The sequence below is a fragment of the Ovis canadensis genome, chromosome 3 (assembly GCF_042477335.2).
Source record: "Ovis canadensis isolate MfBH-ARS-UI-01 breed Bighorn chromosome 3, ARS-UI_OviCan_v2, whole genome shotgun sequence".
Taxonomy (NCBI): Eukaryota; Metazoa; Chordata; class Mammalia; order Artiodactyla; family Bovidae; genus Ovis; species Ovis canadensis.
The window spans coordinates 227098593-227118223 of NC_091247.1; the positions used below are offsets into that span (position 1 = coordinate 227098593).

Here is a 19631-nt window from a genome sequence, read left to right on the forward strand (position 1 = left end):
TCAGGCAGGTGCAGGAGAGAGGTGGGAGACAGGGGACGGTCCTGGCAGCTCCCAGGCTTGAGTGATTTGGGCCCCGAAGTGGGGTCCTCCCCAGATATAGACGGGGTGGAAGAGGCAGGGCAAGCCCTGCTGTTGGTTTGATAACAAAAAGCTTTCCTGTTTTGTTATCAGAAAAATAATTGCTCAGGGGGAAAAAAATTCACTGACAGAAAGTGCAAACAAAGGCAGTGAGCATCATTTAAAACTTTACCACCCGGGGAGAAGCATTGTTAATATTTTGAGGAACTGGCACTTTCCTACGCTGCTGGTAGAGATGTAAATTGGTACAATCACAATTTAGCAAGCTGGTGAAGTTAAAGCTGATCCAGCAACTGTGAGTCGAGAGAAATAAACCAGACAGGGAGGTACGGAGCATTACTGCAGGGTTATCGCCAGAGCAGACAATCAGAGGCGACCTGAGTGGGTCCATCAGTAGAAGAAAAGGCAGATGAAGGGAAGTTACTTCCATGAGAATGAACAGTGTCCTGCAGGTAAAGAGTAAGTTGGATCTGCACGTTTCCACGTGACTGAATCTCTGAGTGTTATGCGGAGAGGAGAAGTCGCAGGATGATAAATACAGGGTGCTATCGCTTGTGTAAAGCTTTAAAACGCCCCAGTCGTATATAGTTTGTGAACTGAAGCTACTACACGTCTGAACAATATACAGAAGGCGTTTTCAAATTTCATTTAATTTCTGACCTCACTGGGTCTCCGTTGCTGGGCTCAGGCTCTCTCTAGCCGCGGCGAGTGGGGGCTGCTAGCCTCTGGTTGAGGGGCACAGGCGTCTCACTGCAGCGGCTTCTCTTGTTTTCGAGCGCAGGCTTTAATGCGTGTGGGCTTCTACAGCTGCAGCGCATGTGGGATCTTCCCAGAGCAGGGATCGAACCGGTGTGCCCTGCGTTGGCAGGCAGATTCTTAACCACCAGACCACCAGACAAGTCCCAAAGGAGTTTTTAAAACACTGAGTAGGAAGGTGGTCTTTAACTTTTACTTCAGTCTAAGTTTTTCTAAGGGGCTTCCCAGGTGGCTCAGCGGTAAAGAATCCACCTGCCGAAGCAGGAGATACAAGAGACGAGGGTTCGATCCTTGGGTCGGGCAGATCCCCAGGAAGACGACATGGGGACCCACTCCAGCATCCTTGCCTGGAAAATCTCCATGGACAGAGGAACCTGGTGGGCTGAACCCGGTGGTCCATGGAGCCACAGAGGGCTAGACACGACCGAGCCACTGGGCACACACATACATACAAGCTTTTCTAAGGACTCAGTATAAATAAGTGCTCTGCTTCCAGTATGGCTGAATAACTCTCTTGGGACTTGACTTTTCCACAACAACGTCTGTAAACTCTAGACAAAATACAAAAGGACATGGGTAAGCAGAGAGAAGATCGACAATGTACAGGCCCTGGGGAACGAGTGAGGATGGGCTGGAGGGAGGGACACACTTGGAAAGGGATGGCCCGAGACGAGGGTCCTTTACGTGGCGTTTAATCTGATCTGGGCCAAAGTCGGCAATTCCGTTAGAATGGCTACATTGACGATAGGAAACAGCGGTCTGTTTGGCTCAAAGAGCAGAGGTTAGCATTTGGGACAGTCACTAGAAGGTGGGTAGGGAATTCTGGACAGGAGAGAGCCAGACAGGGAGAGTCTGTATTTTGACCATTTAAACCCTGTTTAAAGTTCTACCTGATCGCTGAGTCACAAATGTAGGATAGACACCAGCTAATGATAAAAGAACTGAACTGGGGTTTGAGCCACCAACTGAGTTTGCAGTTAGGGCCCAGTTCAATGCCTGCTAAAGCAAGCAAAAACCAGCACTCTTCAAAGGACTATAACAGAACCCAGAGTCTCTACAACATAATATCCACAACATCCAAGATGTAATTAAAAATTATTCATCATACAATGAAACAGAAAATGCAGTCTAGTCTAAATTAAACAATGATGTGTGCACGGTAAGTCACTTCAGTCGTGTCTGACTCTTTGTGACCCCCATGGACTGTAGCCCGCCAGTCTCCTCTGTCCATGGGATTCTCCAGGCAAGAATACCTGAGTGGGTTGCCATGCCCTCTTCCAGGGGATCTTCCTGACCCAGGGATCGAACCCACGTATCTTATGTCTCCTGCATTGGCAGGAGGGTTCTTTACCACTAGCGCCACCTCAAAAAACAATCAATGGAGACCAACCTTAAAATAATGCAGGTGTTGAAATAGCAGTCAAGGATGTTAAAGCAGCTATTATACACACCTTCAAGTTCATAAAGGAAAAAATGCTTAAAGTAAATGAAAAGAGAGGAAATCACACTGAAAAACAAAAATAAAAATCTTTAAAAACAGGGAAATTCCGTAAGAGTGAAATACAGTATTTAAAACTATTTTTTACAAACAGAAAAGAAAAAGAAGCCCATTGGTGATGTTTAAGAGGAGAATGGAGGTGATGATACAGGAACTTTCATTATTTTTTTATTTGAGGAACTTCCCTGGCCGTCCAGTGTTTAGAACTCTGCGCTTCCTCTGCAGAAGGTGCAAATTCTAATCCTGGTTGGGGAACCAGGATCCCGCGTGCCACATAGCGAGGTCAAGAAATAAACGTGAAGTCAGTGACCGTGGATTTGGAAGTGATGCACACAGTGATTCTCTGGGGCTGATGCGAGCCTGCTCTGACACCAGTGCCATGCTTCCAGAGGTGGCCCACCCCAGGCTGCCCCTGCCCCCCGCTTTCTGGGCAATGCCTCCACCTCGAGCCCCCGCAGTGGAGGTGGCGGGGACCCCTCCTCCTTCTGACTTAACCCCGTGTTGTGGGGGAAGCTGGGGGTGGAAGCACCTTTACACACACCCTCCTGGGGCCAGCCTTCCCCCGCCAGGCTGCCCAATCCCGCAGGGACCTGCCTGATGCTACTGGAACCAGTGGGTCTCTGCCACCGACGACAACAGGGACCCGATCAGAGCTGCCTGCGGGTAGGTGGGAGTCCTTCCGTTCTGTCTGGAAACCAGGGATTCTTGGAGTGGGTGCTGGGGCCTCGCCAAGCAAGAGGTAGCCAGTGAGGGTAGCAGAAGCCATGGCCAGCACCTAGCTCTCTCTGTGGCCTGGTGTGGGGTCCTCCCGGGGGGACCAGAGGCAGGGGGTGAGGGCAGGGTGAGCAGCAGCCGCCCGAAGCAGGACAGGCTGAGGCTGGGGTGGCCCGGCAGGGTGGTCTCACAGTCTTAGATTGCAGCCACCTCCTGCTCAGACTTCTCCCTGGGGTGTACCTGGGGAGCCCCCCAGCCACACCCTGAGCTGCTGCACAGGGGAGGGCAGGACATCGAGGTGGGGACCAAGAACTCCCGAGCAGCATCACCAGACCCTTCAGGCGCTGTTCTCGGGGAGCCCCGGGCGTCTGGGAGATGGGTGGGGGCACAGCAGAGTCTAGTTTAAGGAGCGCTGCCCACCACCATGGGACCTGCAGTCTGGGCTGAAAGTGCGGGGAGGGGCAGTGTGTGGTCAGAAGCACTTGGCCAGCCTGTGCCCCTTCATCTGTCCCCTCATGCTCGGTGAAGTCACCCGGGGGCCAGGTCGCCATCTGCAGCCCCCGACTGGCCAGCTAGCCAGGTCCGGAGTGCAGGTGCCTGCAATTAGGTTGGGGCAGCTTCCAGCCATCCACTCGGGCCCCACGTGACCAGTGTCCAGCGTCCAGAGAGGCAGAGTGTCCGGGAACCACGGACTGGAATAAAGCCACCTGCTGGCTGTGAGACCTGGGTGTGTCCCCCTTTAGGTCCTGGCACTTCAAGTCCCCTGGGAGGGGCTGACGTGTCAGAGCAGGTCCCAGGAAGGAGCCAGGTGGGGCAGGCACACAGTTGGGCATCGGAGAACGGGGTCTTGGGCAGGACGCCACTACGTGGGCTGTGAGGGGGTAGATGAGGCCAGGGGGGCAGCCCTGGCTGGTCCTGCGGGGAGAAACCTCTGAGAAGCAGATCTCAGAGGACCCGTGGAAGGTGTCTGTTATGGGTTGTGTCCCCCACAAAAGACGCTGAAGTCCCTAGCCCTCCAGTATCTGTGAATGTGACCTGATTCAGAAGTAGGATGACACAGTTTATGTGTGACCACTGGGGTGGAGCCTCATCCTGTACAACTTGTCCTGATGAAAAAGGATGATGTGGACAGACACCCACAAGGAGAAGTGTCAGGCGGAGCAGGGGACGGGTGATGCGTCTACGGCGGCCGGAAGCAGTCTGTCCCGCAGCCTCAGGAGGAACCAGCCCTTCATCTTGGACATCCAGCCTCCGAGCTCCCTGCCTCCGAGAAGCGGACAAAACCACAGGAAGGTGACTCACGGCAGGTCAGGAACGTCCCGAGTCAGACCCAGGAAGGGGAGGAAATGCTGGGTCTTGGTCAGGGAACCTGGGGATGGCTGTCCTGAGAGGGGACTGTGGTCAAGTCCCCAAGTGGGGGAGCTACTCAGGGAGACGGCGGGGGGAAGGGGCACACAGGTGAGCACACCGCATGTGCAAAGGCCCTGAGGCAGGAGCAGGCCCCGTGGGTTCCAGGCGGTGAACAGAGGCCACGTGGCCAGAACAGAGCCGTGGAAGTGGAGGGGAGTGGGAGGGGACACCGAAGGGGCTGGAGGAGGCGGGACCTGCAGCCTTGAGGACTTGAGCTTTTGCTGAGCGAGGAGGGAAAGCCGGGGTCTAACGGAGGTGCTGTCGCGCCAGCCACGCGGGATGGAGGAGGTGACTGTGCAGAGGCGGTGCTGGCGGTGGTCCAGGCTGCGGACGGTGAGACCGAGGCGGCGGCGTGGGGGGCAAAGTGTTAATCAGCACATTCTGCTGCAATTTGGGAAGCGCACCTGACAGGTGGCCACTGACCGCAGTGGAGGGCCAGCCCCCGTCACTAGGAGGCTGAGCTCCCCGGGACGGAGGGGCTGGCCTCTGAGACGTCAGCTGTCCTGGCAGACGACCTGGACAGCGGAGACCAGGCCGTCCGAGATGCCCGCTGGGGCTGGCCGTGGGCAGCGGGAGTCCACGGCAGAGGTCTGGGCTGGAGACGAAGGCTGGGGAGATACCAGCACAGATACACGGAAAGCCAGGAGGTGAGGCGAGGCCCGTGAGAACACAGGAGGAGTGGGGGCCGCAACACGGACCCACGCGCAGTGTTCAGAGATTGCCCCAAAGCAGAGCCAAAGTCATCTGACCGGTCTGGGCCCGGGCAGGGGAGCGGGTGGGGGCGGGGAGCAGAAGCCTCTGGCTGCAGCAGACCCCGCTGGGGACTCCATTCTCTGGCCACAGCTGACTGTCCGTTGATGGGCTCCTTACCCAGCTGGACCAACCAGAGGCCTCTACATCACATCTGGAGCAAGGATGCAGGCGGTCTGGCTTCCCAGTGTGACTAAGACCCAGGGCAGTTGTGGGACCCTGGGGCCATGCTGCCCAGGAGGCAGAGACAGCAGTCCTGTGGATCCTGAGAGGAGGAGGGGAGTGGGGGGGGGGGGGAACAGTGTGCACGTGGCCCCTGGCTCCACACAGAGCCTGCTCTGGGCTTCTGTTACTTTCGATTGTCAATCCTGGCCCTAAAAGGGGTGCCTGCACCCCCTGGGGTTGGGGGATCTGTGTGTGGTAGCCCTGCCCAGGGTTCTCTCTTCCCTCCTTCCCATGAGGTGGGCTGAGGGCAGGACCCTGACCTTTACCCCCTCCAATCCCCACCTCCCTGCCCCCCAACCCCGTGCTCCCCGAGGCCTCTCTGTTGAAGGCAAGGAAACAAACCACAGGGCTCTGAAACCATCCATCGAGTTTAATGCATCGTACAGAAGGAAACTACATCGGGATATTCAAGACAAACACGGTTTCTCTATCCTCACTAGCCATCGGACGGTCCTCCCTGGTCCAAAGAAAACTAAGTCTCAAGACACACCAGCAGCTACCCCTCCCGGGTCCAACCTTTCACATCCTCCCATTAACAATTTTTTCAAAAACATAATTCAATCCATCCGAGAAGAAAAACCAACCAACTGGAAAAAAAAAAAAAAAGGAACCTGAAGACATTTACATCTCAAGCCACGTGGTAATGTATAATTGGCATCTAGAGTAACCAATATATAAGACGTGTGTCTCACAGTTCACTTTGTTCATCAATAAAAGAATATAAAAATCTTGTTCAACCCAGTGTTAAGTGTATTAAAATAGATCTGTATCGTACAGCACAGTTTTCCCGGAATCATGGGAATGGTAGGAGGGGCCGTGAGCGGACCGTGTGGGGCACCGGCCAGCCCCCTGGCTGTGCAGCTGGCATCCTGCGTGCGTGTGCGCGTGTCTGGGGCCACGTGTGTGCACGCACACGTGTGCACTGCGATCGGCACCATGTGATATGCTGGGGGTGGGAGCCCCGTGGCTCCCAGATGCTCATCCTATTGTGCTAAGTTCTAAGTCCCTCGGGGCCTGGAGAAGCCGCAAGGCTTGACAAGCCTGCACAGCCCACCCCAGACGCAGGAGCCCTTTGACGATGGCGGGCGCCCTTCCTCCACTTTTGGGGAGACTGCAAGAAGAGGGACCCTCCAGTCTCCCGAGGCCACTGGTCTCTCCCTCCCCCCTCCCCCCACTTCTTAAAAGCCGCTCTGGGTCCCTCCAGTTTGGCAGCCTCCCCCTCCGCCTGAGGGGGCTCCTGTTCATCCCTGGCAGCGGAGACTCCGGTGAGCGGGAAGCAAAGTCACCAAGTCCCCTTCACATTAAATCATCTCACAATAAAAACGCCATACAAAAATGTAAAGTTATTTTTTGGCATAGTGTCTGTACTGGCAAGAAAAGAGGAATGGAATACTTTATCGGCTCTTCGAAAGGAGAAAAGAAAAGGCTTCGGTCGTTGGGTTGAACGATTCAACCCCAGATGGAAAACCTGCCAAACGCCTCCCCAGCATGGCTGCAGCTCCACCTCGCCCAGAAACTCCGTGAGAAAAAGACACCGAGGGCAAGAGGAATCCAAAACGTCAGCAGAGGCGGGGAGGAGGCGCGTGGTGAGGGCGCCCCCCGAGATCAGGGGCCAGGCAGAGGCCCGCCGGCAGCAGCGTCTGACCCCTCGGGGCGTCCTTCAAGTTAAACAGCTGCAACTCTGAACGCTAGTAACACTGATGTGGGGGCGTCTGGAAGGCCTGGCGCGCGCCGGGCGGCCCGTGAGGGCAGACGGGCGGCGGAGTCTACCTAGAGTCTACCACCTCTCGCTCCAACTAGCTCTACTACTCAGCTACGTCGTGTCCCCGGCGCCCCTCCTGCAAGCACGTGGGGGCGCCTCGGCCCTTCTGTCGGGAGCGGGGCTGACTCGAGGCCGAGGAGACAGCTGTGCCCAGAAACCCGAGGCCTGGACAAGCCCCCAGCAGCGGGGAGCTGACTGTGCGCCCCCAGCTGGATTCTGGGCGTCCTGTCTGACCGGAAGCGGGCAGGACTCCATCCCCAGAGTCCTGGCTCCAGGAGTCTCATTCAGCTCCTCCTCCCTTCTTTCCTGTCTCTGGTTTGTCTGAAATTCATAGTGTGTATGAATTAAGGCTGACAGAACCCGCAGGTCTCGCGAGCAGGGTCCCAGTGACTTTCCACGGCTGTGAAGACCGGTCCCTCAGGGGTCAGTTGTGCCCCTGGGGGTGCTGGAGGGCAGAGTGCATGGCTGCTGCTGAGGGCTTGGTCCAGGGCCCTGCCAGCAGTGGGGCGGGGCTGGTGGTCGTCATGGTGACCTGGAGCCTCTGATCACCCTGAATCAGTCTAAGGAGAGCCCGCAGGCGGTCCAAGGACGACTGGGTGCCCCTCTGCCGGGCTAGCAGGCTCGTCTTGAGCTCCAGGCATTTCTGTTCGGGGAAGGTGTCAGAGAGAAAGGTCTCAGCATTTAGCAATGCATGCCACCCAGGGAAGCCCCTTCTCCTAAAGTCCCTCCCTTCCCTCGCAGAGGCTGAAAGAAACCAGGAAGAGGGCATCACACACCAGCCAGAAGCAAAAAACGGAATACAATGGCAGTCAGATCCACAGGAGAAGTTGGTTTAAGATTCAGGGCTGGAACTGCTATGTGTGCAGTGATGTGGGAGTGTGCTCCCTTGTGGTTGGGGGCTCCCAGCTGACCACACCGTTCCCTCCTCCTGCTGGAGGAAGCTCGGAGTCTGCTCTGGCTCAACTGCAGCCCCTCGGAAAGACCTTGAGCTTGCTGGCCGGTTCTCTGCTCTTTCTCTTGCCTGCTGTGTTCATGGCTTTTTCTAGCCTTTTAGGTTTCATGGCATCACAGTAAAGTGGTTAGGGACTGACGCCTCAAGTTAGAATTTGAATCATTTGCTGCTTGGGCAAATAACTTCAACTTCCTGAGACTATGTCCAAAACTCCAAGATAGGAATAATCACAGGGCCTCTTCATAGAGTTATTGAGAGGATTAAATGAAATACGACATTTAAGAAGTTTTTACCAGGTCCTGACACTGCTGTCACCATCATCACCACCAAATTCATCACCATCACCACCATCAACACCACCACCGCCATCACCACCACCATCACCACCACCATCACCACCACCATCACCACCATCATCACCATCATCACCAGCATCACCACCACCAGCATCACCACCATCACCACCACCACCATCACCACCAGCATCACCACCACCATCACCACCACCATCACCACCATCATCACCACCATCACCACCATCACCACCACCATCACCACCACCACCATCACCACCACCATCACCACCACCATCACCACCAGCATCACCACCATCACCACCACCACCATCACCATTATCACCATCACCACCACCATCACCACCACCATTTACCACCATTCTACAGAGAAGAAACCATCATGTTCCCTTTATACAAGAAGAAACTGAGGTTCAGAGATAGGGCCTTGCTGAGGTCACAGAGCTGAGAAGGGGCAGAGCCAGATGTCCGACGGCTTGGTAACTATGTGCTACTTAGCCACAGAGCTGCCCTCTCCACCTGCCGAGTCCGCCCCCTTCTGGGGCGTCAGTGACCAGACAGTAACACTTTGATCTGCGACACCCCATGGCCCCCGGCAGGCCCCGCCCGCCCCGCACACCTGCACCGCCGAGGCCAGGCGCCGGTCTCGCTCCTGCAGTTGCTGGTGCTCGCTCTGCAGCTCACTGCCCCGCTGCAGCAGCTTCTGCTTCTCCTCTTCTTTGACTAGGAGAGAGGAAGGACTAGGAGAGGGCCTGGGCCCCAGGCCCCACCGGGAATGGCAGGTAAGCCGGAGCTGGGCCGCGGCTGAGCAGGAGGGGCAAGAAGGATCCTAGGTCCATCCCTAGGGGTCACTCTGGCCACATTCTCCTGCAGGAGCCAGAGGCTCTTGCCAGATGCTCAGGGGCTGAAATTCCACCTCCGCAGTAACTGCCCTGCACTCAGGATTAGTCCCAGGCTCCCTCTTTTCAGAGCTTTGGATCAGAACAGCCTCTGCTGGGCCCAAAGTGAGTCCAGCAGTCCGAGGGCGGGGTTGAACAGAAGGGTGTCGCTGCCTCTTCCCAGTTGCCCCGATGTCTCACCTGTCTTGTGGGTGACGTAGGAATGCACGATGGCCAGCATCCCGGTCCAGGGCACACCTCCGTCTTTCTTTAAGGCCTGGAGGGAAGATGGGGGACTGAGCCAGCGGGCAGCCCAGGGCCTGCCATGCTCCGGCTGAGGAACCCGGGGTGGGAGGACAGGGAGACAGGGGCACGGGCACGGGTTCTCTGGGCGGGCACGCCCCTCCCCTCAGGTCCCCACAAAACCCGGTACGATGGGAACTCAGTGTTTCCTAAAATAAAGAGGACTCCCCACGGCAGTAAAGGTCTTCCTCACTGAAATGAAGAGGATTCCCCAATGATTTTACAAGTAACACATTCTATAGAATAGCACTGAAACGTCCCACCACCCAGCCACACACGATATTAACACTTGCAAGTATTTTCACCCAGGTTTTCTGTTCTGCACCCTGCTTTTCTCAGTCAGATGGCTGATGGTCAAACTAAACAGCAGCTACAAAACCTGTTTTCTTTTTTTAATTTTTAGTTTTTAAAAACGTAATCCCACATAGTGAACAAGTCCCAAAGAATTCCAAATTCCTTTAAAAAAAATCATTTTCAGTGACCCCATAATCTCTCACTGAGTAAAGTGCCGGAATCTATTTCACCAACTCTTTATGGGGAAGCCAGGTGTTCCTATTTTCTTCCCTTTTATAAAGAAAAGCTGAGGGACTTCCTTCTGCACAGAACTTTACCTGTATTGAACTATTCTGTAGGTTCTACTACTCAAAGCAAGACACCGGGTTTAAAAGGTGTACACAGTTTCAAGGTAACGTCTAAGAGTGCTCATTTCACCACATCATTGCCAGAAGGGAATGTTATCATTTTTGCTAATTTGATGGTTTTTCATCTGCATGTTGCTATCAGTGAGAACTGGGTTTCCCTTGTGGCTCAGCTGGTGAAGAATCCGCCTGCGATGTGGGAGACCTGCGTTTGATCCCTGGGTTGGGAAGATTCCCTGGAAAAGGGAAAAGCTACCCACTCCAGTATCCTGACTTGGAGAATTCCACAGGCTGTATAGTCCATGGGGTCGCAAAGAGTCGGACACGAATGAGCGACTTTCTAACGTGTTAACTGGTGCTATTTTATGTGGTTTGTGTTATTACTACACTAAGCTGGAATCGCTAAATCAGCTGCAGAGGGACACCTCTGCTCCACACCCATGGTCCTCAACTGGCGGTGTCTGACATGGCCACGATGGGGGCTGTGATTGGCATCTACTGGGTGGAGGCCAGGGACACCACTGAACACCCTACAGGGCACAGGACAGCACCCCCCAACAGATTATCCTGTTCCAAAGGTCAGTTGTGCTGAGGTTGCAAAGCCTAGTTCTCCACCCAGCCCCTCTGCCTCTCACCCCGCCCCAGCCTGGCGCTCCCCATCTCTGCTCACGGTGGGGATGACCCAGGAAGCAGGGACGGTTTGAGAAGCCTCAGATGTTGTGCCCAGTGAGTGAGGGCCCTGCAGTTCAGGGAGATGGTGAAGGTGAGGGTTGGGTCACCCACACACAGACACAGCCTCCCATACCTTCTGCTGGCATTTGGGGCACACCCACATGCCCTTGGGTGCTGTTTTGAGGGGCGGGTCCAGGCAGCTGAGGTGGTAGGCCCCTGGGCACGTGCCGCACGGCTGCAGGTTGGCCCCTCGCTTGCAGGCAGCACAGAGCTCATCGTGGGTGATCTCATTCTGGAAGAGACAGGACAGTGGGAGGCAGGTCAGGCGGCTGGGAGCAGGGGCGGGGGGCAGGCAGCTGCCACCTCAACCTGCCTGGGACCCAGCTCTTCCGCCAAGGTTTTCAGCAGCTCTGGGAGACAGGACTAAGCCCCGAGGACGGGGGATAATGAAGTGAGCGCGGGCCTGCAAACCAGGAAGAGGAGCCTCCCGGTCTCCTGCCTCAAAGCCAAGGCCCCCCAAGGCCTGTGGGCTCCACGCAGCAGGACTCAGGCTCAAGGCACCTCCTGTCCCCATGCCCCAGCTGGCCAGGCACAGGGTGGCTGTGGACAAACGCTACCCCTGCTGGCACAGACTTGCGACACCACACGGTTAGGGCTGCAAAGAACACGGTCTAATGGAAATATCATCACACGTTGCTTTTTAGTGGCTTGACTGTGGCATGAAGGGACTGGAAACTTAGAATTAGGTCTGAAACTGAGTAAAGAAAAACACTGAATAAACCCTGAAGACATGCCCACAAGTAAGGCTGTGACCAACAAGCATCCTGGGAAGCAGGGACGTAGTGTTTGCATGCTGGGTGGGGTTTCACAAGGTCATGGAAATGTAGGTGTGTGGGGTGGGACCCTGAGACCCGAGTCCAGTCCCTAATGAGGTGGGGAATGAGACCCAGAGAGGGCCAACTCTGCCCAAGGTCACACTGTGAGGCCAGACAACGCCCTGGCACTCAGCATCAGCTGCTTCTACACAGGCTGTCACGGCTCCAGGGGTCCCTGTGTCTGGAGGGCTCCTGCTTGAACTGTGGGCTGAGCCCTGTGGTTTTGCCCAACTCTGTGGGACAGGCTGGAAAGTGGACTGGTGCTGTACAAAGCCCTCAGCACCGAGCGTGGAGCCCAAGGCCCTCTGCTCCATCTCACAGCAGCAGGCCAAGGGGCCCCAGCCCCTTGCCAGGAGTGACCCTACCTGGACTCTGTGCAAAGCATGTCCCACCCACCCAGGTGTGAAGACCAAGGGACACATACCTTCCAGCAGGGGTCCTCATTGGCTAGCACAGGGAAGAAGGGCGGAGAACAAGTTAGTGGCCAAGGGGAGCACTGATCAGGACTAGAGTCCACAAGGCCCAGGGTGGAAGGGAGTGTCTCAGGTCCCAGTGACTCCTGGGTCCTCACCCGGGGCATGCTGGGAGTATCTCAGGTCCCAATGACTCTTGGGTCCTCACCAGGGGTATGCTGGGAGTATCTCAAGCCCCAGTGACTCCTGGGTCCTCACCCGGGTCATGGTGGGAGTATCTCAGGCTCCAGTGACTTCTGGGTCCTCAGGGCATTCTGGGAGTATCACAGGCCCTAGTGACTCCTGAATCCTCACCAGGGGAATACTGGGAGTATCTCAGGCCCCAGTGACTCCTGGGTCCTCACCTGGGTCATGCTGGGAGTATCTCAGGCTCCAGTGACTCCTGGGTCCTCAGGGCATGCTGGGAGTATCACAGGCCCTAGTGACTCCTGGGTCTTCACCAGGGGCATGCTGGGAGTATCTCAGGCCCCAGTGACTCCTGGGTCCTCACCAGGGGCATGCTGGGAGTATCTCAGGCCCTAGTGACTCCTGGGTCCTCAGGGCATTCTGGGAGTATCTCAGGCCCTAGTGACTCCTGGATCCTCACCAGGGGCATGCTGGGAGTATCTCAGGCCCCAGTGACTCCTGGGTCCTCACCAGGGGCATGCTGGGAGTATCTCAGGCCCTAGTGACTCCTGGGTCCTCAGGGCATTCTGGGAGTATCTCAGGCCCTAGTGACTCCTGGATCCTCACCAGGGGCATGCTGGTAGTATCTCAGGCCCCACCAACTCCTGGGTCTTCACCCAGGGTATCATAGAAGTAAACATCTCTGCCCTGGTCATGGCCAGAACCCATCAAAAAAGAGGTTCATCATGGCCCCTAAGCTCCCTGAGGAACATGGCAGCAGCGAGCTGTCCAGTGGAGAAAACATTGTTCCAGGGATCCCTCAAAGTGGCTCACTGTCAACTCATTTTCAACCATAACCCACTTCCATTCCAGCGAGGGATGGCCAAACCACATAATTTAATGATCACAAAAATAGTTTTCCTTCTAATTTCTGGAAATTATATAGTCTAGTGGGAAGAACAGCTCCTGTGTGTGCACTGCACTCAACAGTTACACAGAGCTGGCACGTTCACCCTGTTGTCCCTGGCCCAGCTCGGAGAGGCCGGCACTGTCACGGGCCGGTTTTATACAGACCAGCAACCCGAGGCTCAGGGAGGTCACGTGACAGGTGAGGGTGAGGGCAGCGGGGCACAGAGGGCCCAGGGAGCCGTGACGCGCTGCCCACGAGAGCAGCTGTCCGGCTGCGGCTGCAGACGGGGCAGGCTGGGTAGCCGGGCGGCAGCCAGGGCAGCAAGGTATGGCCTAGCCCAGCCCCACAGCAGCCCTGCAGGAGAAGCGCTTACCTCTTGCTGTGAGGAACAGGGGTGTGTTGAGATAGTTGGATGCCAGTCGCTTCCTCTGCAGAGACAGAAAATCAAACCGAATCACAGGGGGCCCTCCTAGGTTGACCCAGACCCAGCCCAGGACTCACCCGGGACGGGGTCCCCACCTTGGGCTCTGGACTCCAGCTGGACACCCAAGACCAGGGGCAGAAATGGGGACAGATGTGGGCATGGGGGAGGGGAGAGGCAGGTCAGCCAGAGCAAAAGCCAGCAAAGGCTCTGCCCGACAGCCGCAATGGCTCAGCCCCATTGTGGCTCCTGTGGGCACGCCTGCTTCTTTCAGGAAGGATGGCTAGAGGTGTCCAGGTGGGGCAAATCAGTAACAAAGCAGGCATCTGGCTGTCCATCTGTCTGCCTCCTAAGTCTTCTTTCTCAGCAGCTTCTGGGCTCAGGTGGGAAACGAGGCATATTAGGGACTGACTCCCCAAACCCCACTTCTTAGCATGAGGTTCAGGAACCTAACAACCAACAGTGACCCTTGGCTCATCACGTGTAAATGAAGAAGTTTCCAGTACATTCCAGAAGGTGACTTTAGTCCTGGGCTTTAGCAACTACAGGCCACATGGGTTCAGACCCTGGTGGTTCAAGGTGGCTTTGGCTGTGGCAAGACAACGGCTATAGACTTGAATGACGGGTTGTAAACCCGTCTCCCTCAACGTGTTTGGGCCATGTTCAGGGTCGAGAGAGACCCACGAACTACATGTTGTCAGGGCTCAAGGTCACAGGGCTTTGCATCAGCTCCTGATTCGCTAATCAGGTCATTTCTGGTCAAGGCCACAGACATCGGAGACGAGGGTATGGCCTGGCCCCCAGAGCAGGGGGCACATCCATCGCGAGCGCAACCAACAGAACAGTGCCCATCCTGTACAGAGGACGTGTTGTTTCTGTGGCTGGAGCTGGAGGAACAGCTCAGCCCCTCTCACAAACGGGGCCCAGTGCTCAGAAAGTCAGGGAGGAAGTGAGCGCGTGTGAACATGCGTGTGCTCTGAGCAGGAGTCGGGAGGGTACCAGTGAGGGCAGGCAGGTGGGCTGGGAGCATGCGACAGGGACACAGGGCGCTCTCCCCACAGGGCACCCACGGGCGTCCCCTCCCGGTGAGGTCCAGCTGGTGAGCCGCAGATGTGGTACAACTGGCCCCGACTCAAGAATTCCCTGGGGGAAAGCAAGCGCAGCATCTTCCTGTCCTCCTCTGGGCCCCTCAGGGCCTCGCTGGCCTCCGCGACGTGCCAGGGCCTGGGGCTCTGCAGACTTGGCTCCACTTCAGGAGGGCCACCCGACTCCAGAGCCCTCATGAAACGGCTTCCCTTTCAGGGCAAGATTCCAGGGCGTTTTTCACAGGAAAGCCCAGAGCATCTGCAGCCCTGGCAGACCTGGCTTCTGGGAGATGACATCTGGGTTCTAGCCGAGAATTCTGGACTCTGATGTGCACGGGCAAGGCGATCCTATTCTGGATTCAGTTCCTCCCTGGGAATGTGAAGCTGAGAGGGGCTGGGTGCTCCCTGAGCTGCATCCTTAAAGGGCATCACTGACTGGCGTTTGGTGACTCTCATCACCTCCTAGGGGGCTGCAGCCAACCTCGGGGCGGGGGGTGGGGGGATGGTGTGTGTGTGTTGCATGGGATTTGGATGAAGGGGGCATTCCCTCCTTTGGAGTTAACTGTCACATCCTATTTGACCAGTTTCGGCTATCCGAGGGGAGTGCACGCTGCCCATCATAAGAAGCAGTCTTAGAGCTGGGGTGCCACTATGTGACGGAACTGGGGCTCAGGGGGTTAGGTGGAGGGGAAGGTGGGCATCCCAGGCGGGGTCTCTCCTTGTTGGCCTCATGTCTCCACCCAGAGGGAACTCAGTGAAGTCACGGTCTCTCCCTCTTGTCCTCCAGCCAACCCTCTCCCAAGCCTCGCTTGGCCCAGCCCCTCCCAGGCTCTCCTCTCTGTGGCCTCTCTTGAGTCAGGAGCTAGGGCTGAGCCCACCGGGCTCCAGTTGGGCCCAAGGGGTCCAGGAGGACCAGAGCCCAGCACTGCCTGCGACCAGACCTCATGCCGGATCAGCGGGACGAAGAATCAGGCAGCTGGCTGCGACCTGCCTCCAGCCCCAGCCCCAGGGCAGCCCGCCTGAGAACCCACTGACATGGTGGTCCTCTGCCTCTGTCTCTCACCAGATTCTGAACCCAGGAGGTCAGGGCTGTTCACTGCCATGCCCTGAGCTCTAATCAGGAGGGGCAGGTGAGGAGGCTAGCCCCGCGGAGCCTCCCCCACCCCTCGCCCCGTGTGCAGCTGGCGGGCCCCTCACCTCTGTCTCCAGGAGGCCGCTGTAGGCGGGGTTGGCTGTGCTTCTCCGCTTTCGCTCCTGGCGTTTGCTCTGGATCTCTGGAAAGGCCCAGATGCAGTGGTTACGGGAGTCTTCCTGCCCTGGGAACCCTGGATGCTTCCTCTACCAACCCTGGGCACTGCCTCCTGCCCTGCAGCCCCTCTGCCCAGCATCTGGGCTGGCCTCATGGTGAAGCACTGACTGAGCGGAGGGTGGGGGATACCCAGAGTCCAGGCACCCACTCTCGGCACGGCCCCACGTGCCGTCCTCCAGCCTGGGGACGCCTCTCTTGGGACCTTAGGACAGCTGGTGCCTGATGGTCAGACTGAGGCCAGACTGAGCTTCAGAGTGAGGCTGAGGGCTCCTGGGAAGGCAGGTGCCTGCTCTGCTCAGCCAGCCTGCCCTCACGACAACAAACACCGTCCTCCCTACGGGGCCTGGCGTGGCGAGCCTCCTGCAGTTCGAGATCTGGGTTTTCCCTCCCATTTTTTCCCCCTTTTGCTTTGACTGCCAGGTGGGCCCTGCCTCTCTCTCTGTAGCTGTTTTGACATTATATCCTAGCCTCGTTTCTCGGATCTGACTTCTCCTTTGATACTGTCCCAATATTATTTGTGTGTTTCCCATAAGGCCCCTCAGACCCTCTGCAGAAGAAGTTAGGATGCAGATAAACACAAATAAAAAAAATATTTGGGGTATCATGGGCAGGAGGGAGCAGAGTTTGTAAAATGAGGACTGTTCACACAAATTATAACAATCACAAGTGGATTTGCAGAGTGCTTTTAGCTCAGTTGCCATGACAACCCTACAAAGTCCGAGGAAGTGGCTTTCCTCAAGTCGTAGATGAAGAGAGTGAGGTTCCGAGTGGGGAAGGAGTTGGCCCAAGGTCGCCCAGCTCTAAGCAGCACGGCCAGGACTTGAACACGGGACTTCTGACACGACTGTTCGGGCCAGTTCCACCACCCCAGGCTGCCTCCACGGCTCCAAAGACAGAGCAGAAATGGCTCTCAAAGGCCGCCATGCACAGCCAGATTCCCTACACTCAGGTTCAAGCAGGAGGATTCAGACATGAACAGAACTGCTTCCAAGAAGGCAGGGGGGCCATGAGAGGAGGGGTCCTTGCATGGGACACCCCCACCAGGGCCAGGGCCATGTAGCAGGGCATCTGAGTGGCCGGCCCCGTCCCTTCCCACCACCTACACCCCAGCTGCTTCCAGAGAGCATCAGACCCAGGGAACGCAAGGGGAGGTGGACGTGGAAAGGCCTGGCCCCACCTCCAGGGCACGCTTGACTCGGCCGTGCATGGGGTGGTCTGGCCAAGGCCCTTCCCGCCCCCGGCTTCACGTGCTGTCCTGGAGACAACCTTCACCTGAGGTGAGAGCTGGTCCGAGCCTCGGGCGCCGGGGTATTCAATTCCTTCCTGAATCCAGGTCTCTCTGAGGTGCAGGGGTATTCTCACTTTATAAAATGTCTTTAGCAGTGAGGTTGGAATTGTGGAAAAACACTCTGGGTCATGAGTCAGGAGACATGGATGCCATCCTGGGCCTGATAGTGGCTAGTTGCGTGACCTTGAGCAAGTGAATCAACGTCTCTGGCCTCTGCTTCCCCACACGTGCCACGAGACGGTTGGTTCTATGCTTTCTAGGCCCTGAGATTCTGTGACGATGCACAGAGCTCATCTGCAATTGCTCTCATCGGTGAAGTCTAACGGCACCTATAGTGCCATGATGATGTGTCTGTTCAATGTGCTGATTTCCACCGACCGGTCTGGGATGGACATGAGTCCACAGGCCAACTTGACAGAAGGGGAGGTGGCTGCTGCTCCTCTTGGTTCTAGCCAACAACCCCAGGAGGAAGAGTTGGCTATTATCCCATTTTACAGATGGAGAAACTAAGGCCCAGAGGAGCTGGGTGACTTGCCCAAGCTTGAGCCGTCAGTCATGACAGAGCTGGGCACCCCGATCTTATCACTTCACGGTGCTGCCTCCAACTGAGGGGCAGAGAACCCACAAAGTCCATCCATTGACACACAGAGGTTTCTGTGCAGAGTCAAGCCGGGAGAGCGGGTGGGCTCCTTGGTCTCAGTGATGACAACCAGGCACTCAGCACCGACCTCGCGGAAGGTGGGTCACATCTGACCGGGAATCTGAGACCCACTGCTTCTGTCTGATGCCCAGTCAGCCACCTGACCCACCCACCCGGCAGCCAGGCCCAGCCCCACTGCGGGGGTCCTCACCTTCCAAGTGCTCTGTCGTCACCAGGCCCAGCGCCACCATGAAGGCGATTTTCTGAGGGAAGGCAACAGAGAAGGATTAACCCAGCTTTTCTATTTGGGGTTTCCTTAGTTTTTATCTAATGCTCTTTCGCTGTTCCAGGATCCCACAGGACATGAGTCATCCTGTCTCCTTAGCTGCTCTGGGCTGTGACAGTAATGACAAACTACAAATTTCCAGTTGTGCGATAAATAACGTATAGCATGTGGCTACAGCCAGTGGTACCATACTGTAAATGTGAAGGCTGCTGAGAGTAGATTTGAAAAGCAGGTGTTCATCACACAAAAATAAACAACCATGGAGGTGACAATGGATAATACAAAAATGGATAACCATGGATATGCTAACTGCAATTCCTGTGGTGCTGCTGTTGCAGTATATACATATCTCAAATCATTATATTGTGAACCTTAAACTTACGCAAGGTTATATGCCAACTACATCTCGATAAAGCTGGAAAACATTTTTAAAAACAAAGGGTGGTGACTTGGTTATTTCTGGTGAATTGTAGGAAGACCCTTCTAGCTGCAGAGGGGAAACATCTAGGCGCTGGGAGCCTGGGCAGAGGGGAGGCAGGGACAAGGGCTGTGGCAGCAGGGCTGCAGAGAGGGAAGGAGCATCTGTGTGCATGGGTCTTGCGAGACAGGTGGCCCAGCTGTGGCTGGGGGTGTGGCCTGGGCTAGAGCTGGGGGCGTGGCCTAGGCTGTGGTTGGGGGTGTGAGCTAGGGATGTGGCCTGGGCTAGGGCTGGGGGTGTGGCCTAGGCTGGGGCTGTGAGCTGGGGTATGGCCTGGGCTGGGGCATGGCCTGGGCTGGGGCTGGGGGTGTGGCCTAGGCTGTGGTTGCGGGTGTGAGCTAGGGATGTGGCCTGGGCTAGGGCTGGGGGTGTGGCCTAGGCTGGGGCTGTGAGCTGGGGTATGGCCTCGGCTGGGGCATGGCCTGGGCTGGGGCTGGGGGTGTGGCCTAGGCTGTGGTTGGGGGTGTGGCCTAGGCTCGGGATGTGGGTGTGGCCTAGGCTGGGGGTGTGGTTGGGGGTGTGGCCTAGGCTGGGGGTGTGGTTGGGGTGTAGCCTGGGCTGTGGTTGGGGGTGTGGCCTAGGCTGGGGGTGTGACCTGGGGGTGTGGCCTGGGCTAGGGCTGGGGGTGTGAGCTGGGGTATGGCCTGGGCTGAGGCTGGGGGTGTGGCCTAGGCTGGGGGTGTGGCCTGGGCTAGGGCTGGGGGTGTGTGTGGCCTGGGCTGGGGCTGTGGGTGTCGCCTAGGCTGGGGGTGTGAGCGGGGGTGTGGCCTGGGCTGGGGCTGGGGGTGTGGCCGGGACGGTGGTCCGGCTG

General features: G+C 56.7%; 1 protein-coding gene across 2 annotated transcripts in view; it reads right to left on the minus strand.

Moving 5' to 3' along the window:
* Positions 1–5781: 5781 nt before the first annotated feature.
* The window catches only part of PHF21B (PHD finger protein 21B), an 84800-nt gene continuing 70950 nt past the window's right edge, over positions 5782–19631 (minus strand). For both annotated transcript variants that reach the window (XM_069581758.1, XM_069581759.1), the window contains exons 6-13: positions 18268–18319; positions 16017–16093; positions 13687–13741; positions 12250–12272; positions 11084–11242; positions 9539–9614; positions 9079–9182; positions 5782–7836 (exon numbers count right to left, since the gene is read on the minus strand). In XM_069581758.1, the coding sequence (XP_069437859.1) occupies positions 7618–7836; positions 9079–9182; positions 9539–9614; positions 11084–11242; positions 12250–12272; positions 13687–13741; positions 16017–16093; positions 18268–18319 (765 nt within the window). In that variant the 3' untranslated portion in view covers positions 5782–7617. The remainder of the gene's footprint in view (positions 7837–9078; positions 9183–9538; positions 9615–11083; positions 11243–12249; positions 12273–13686; positions 13742–16016; positions 16094–18267; positions 18320–19631) is intronic.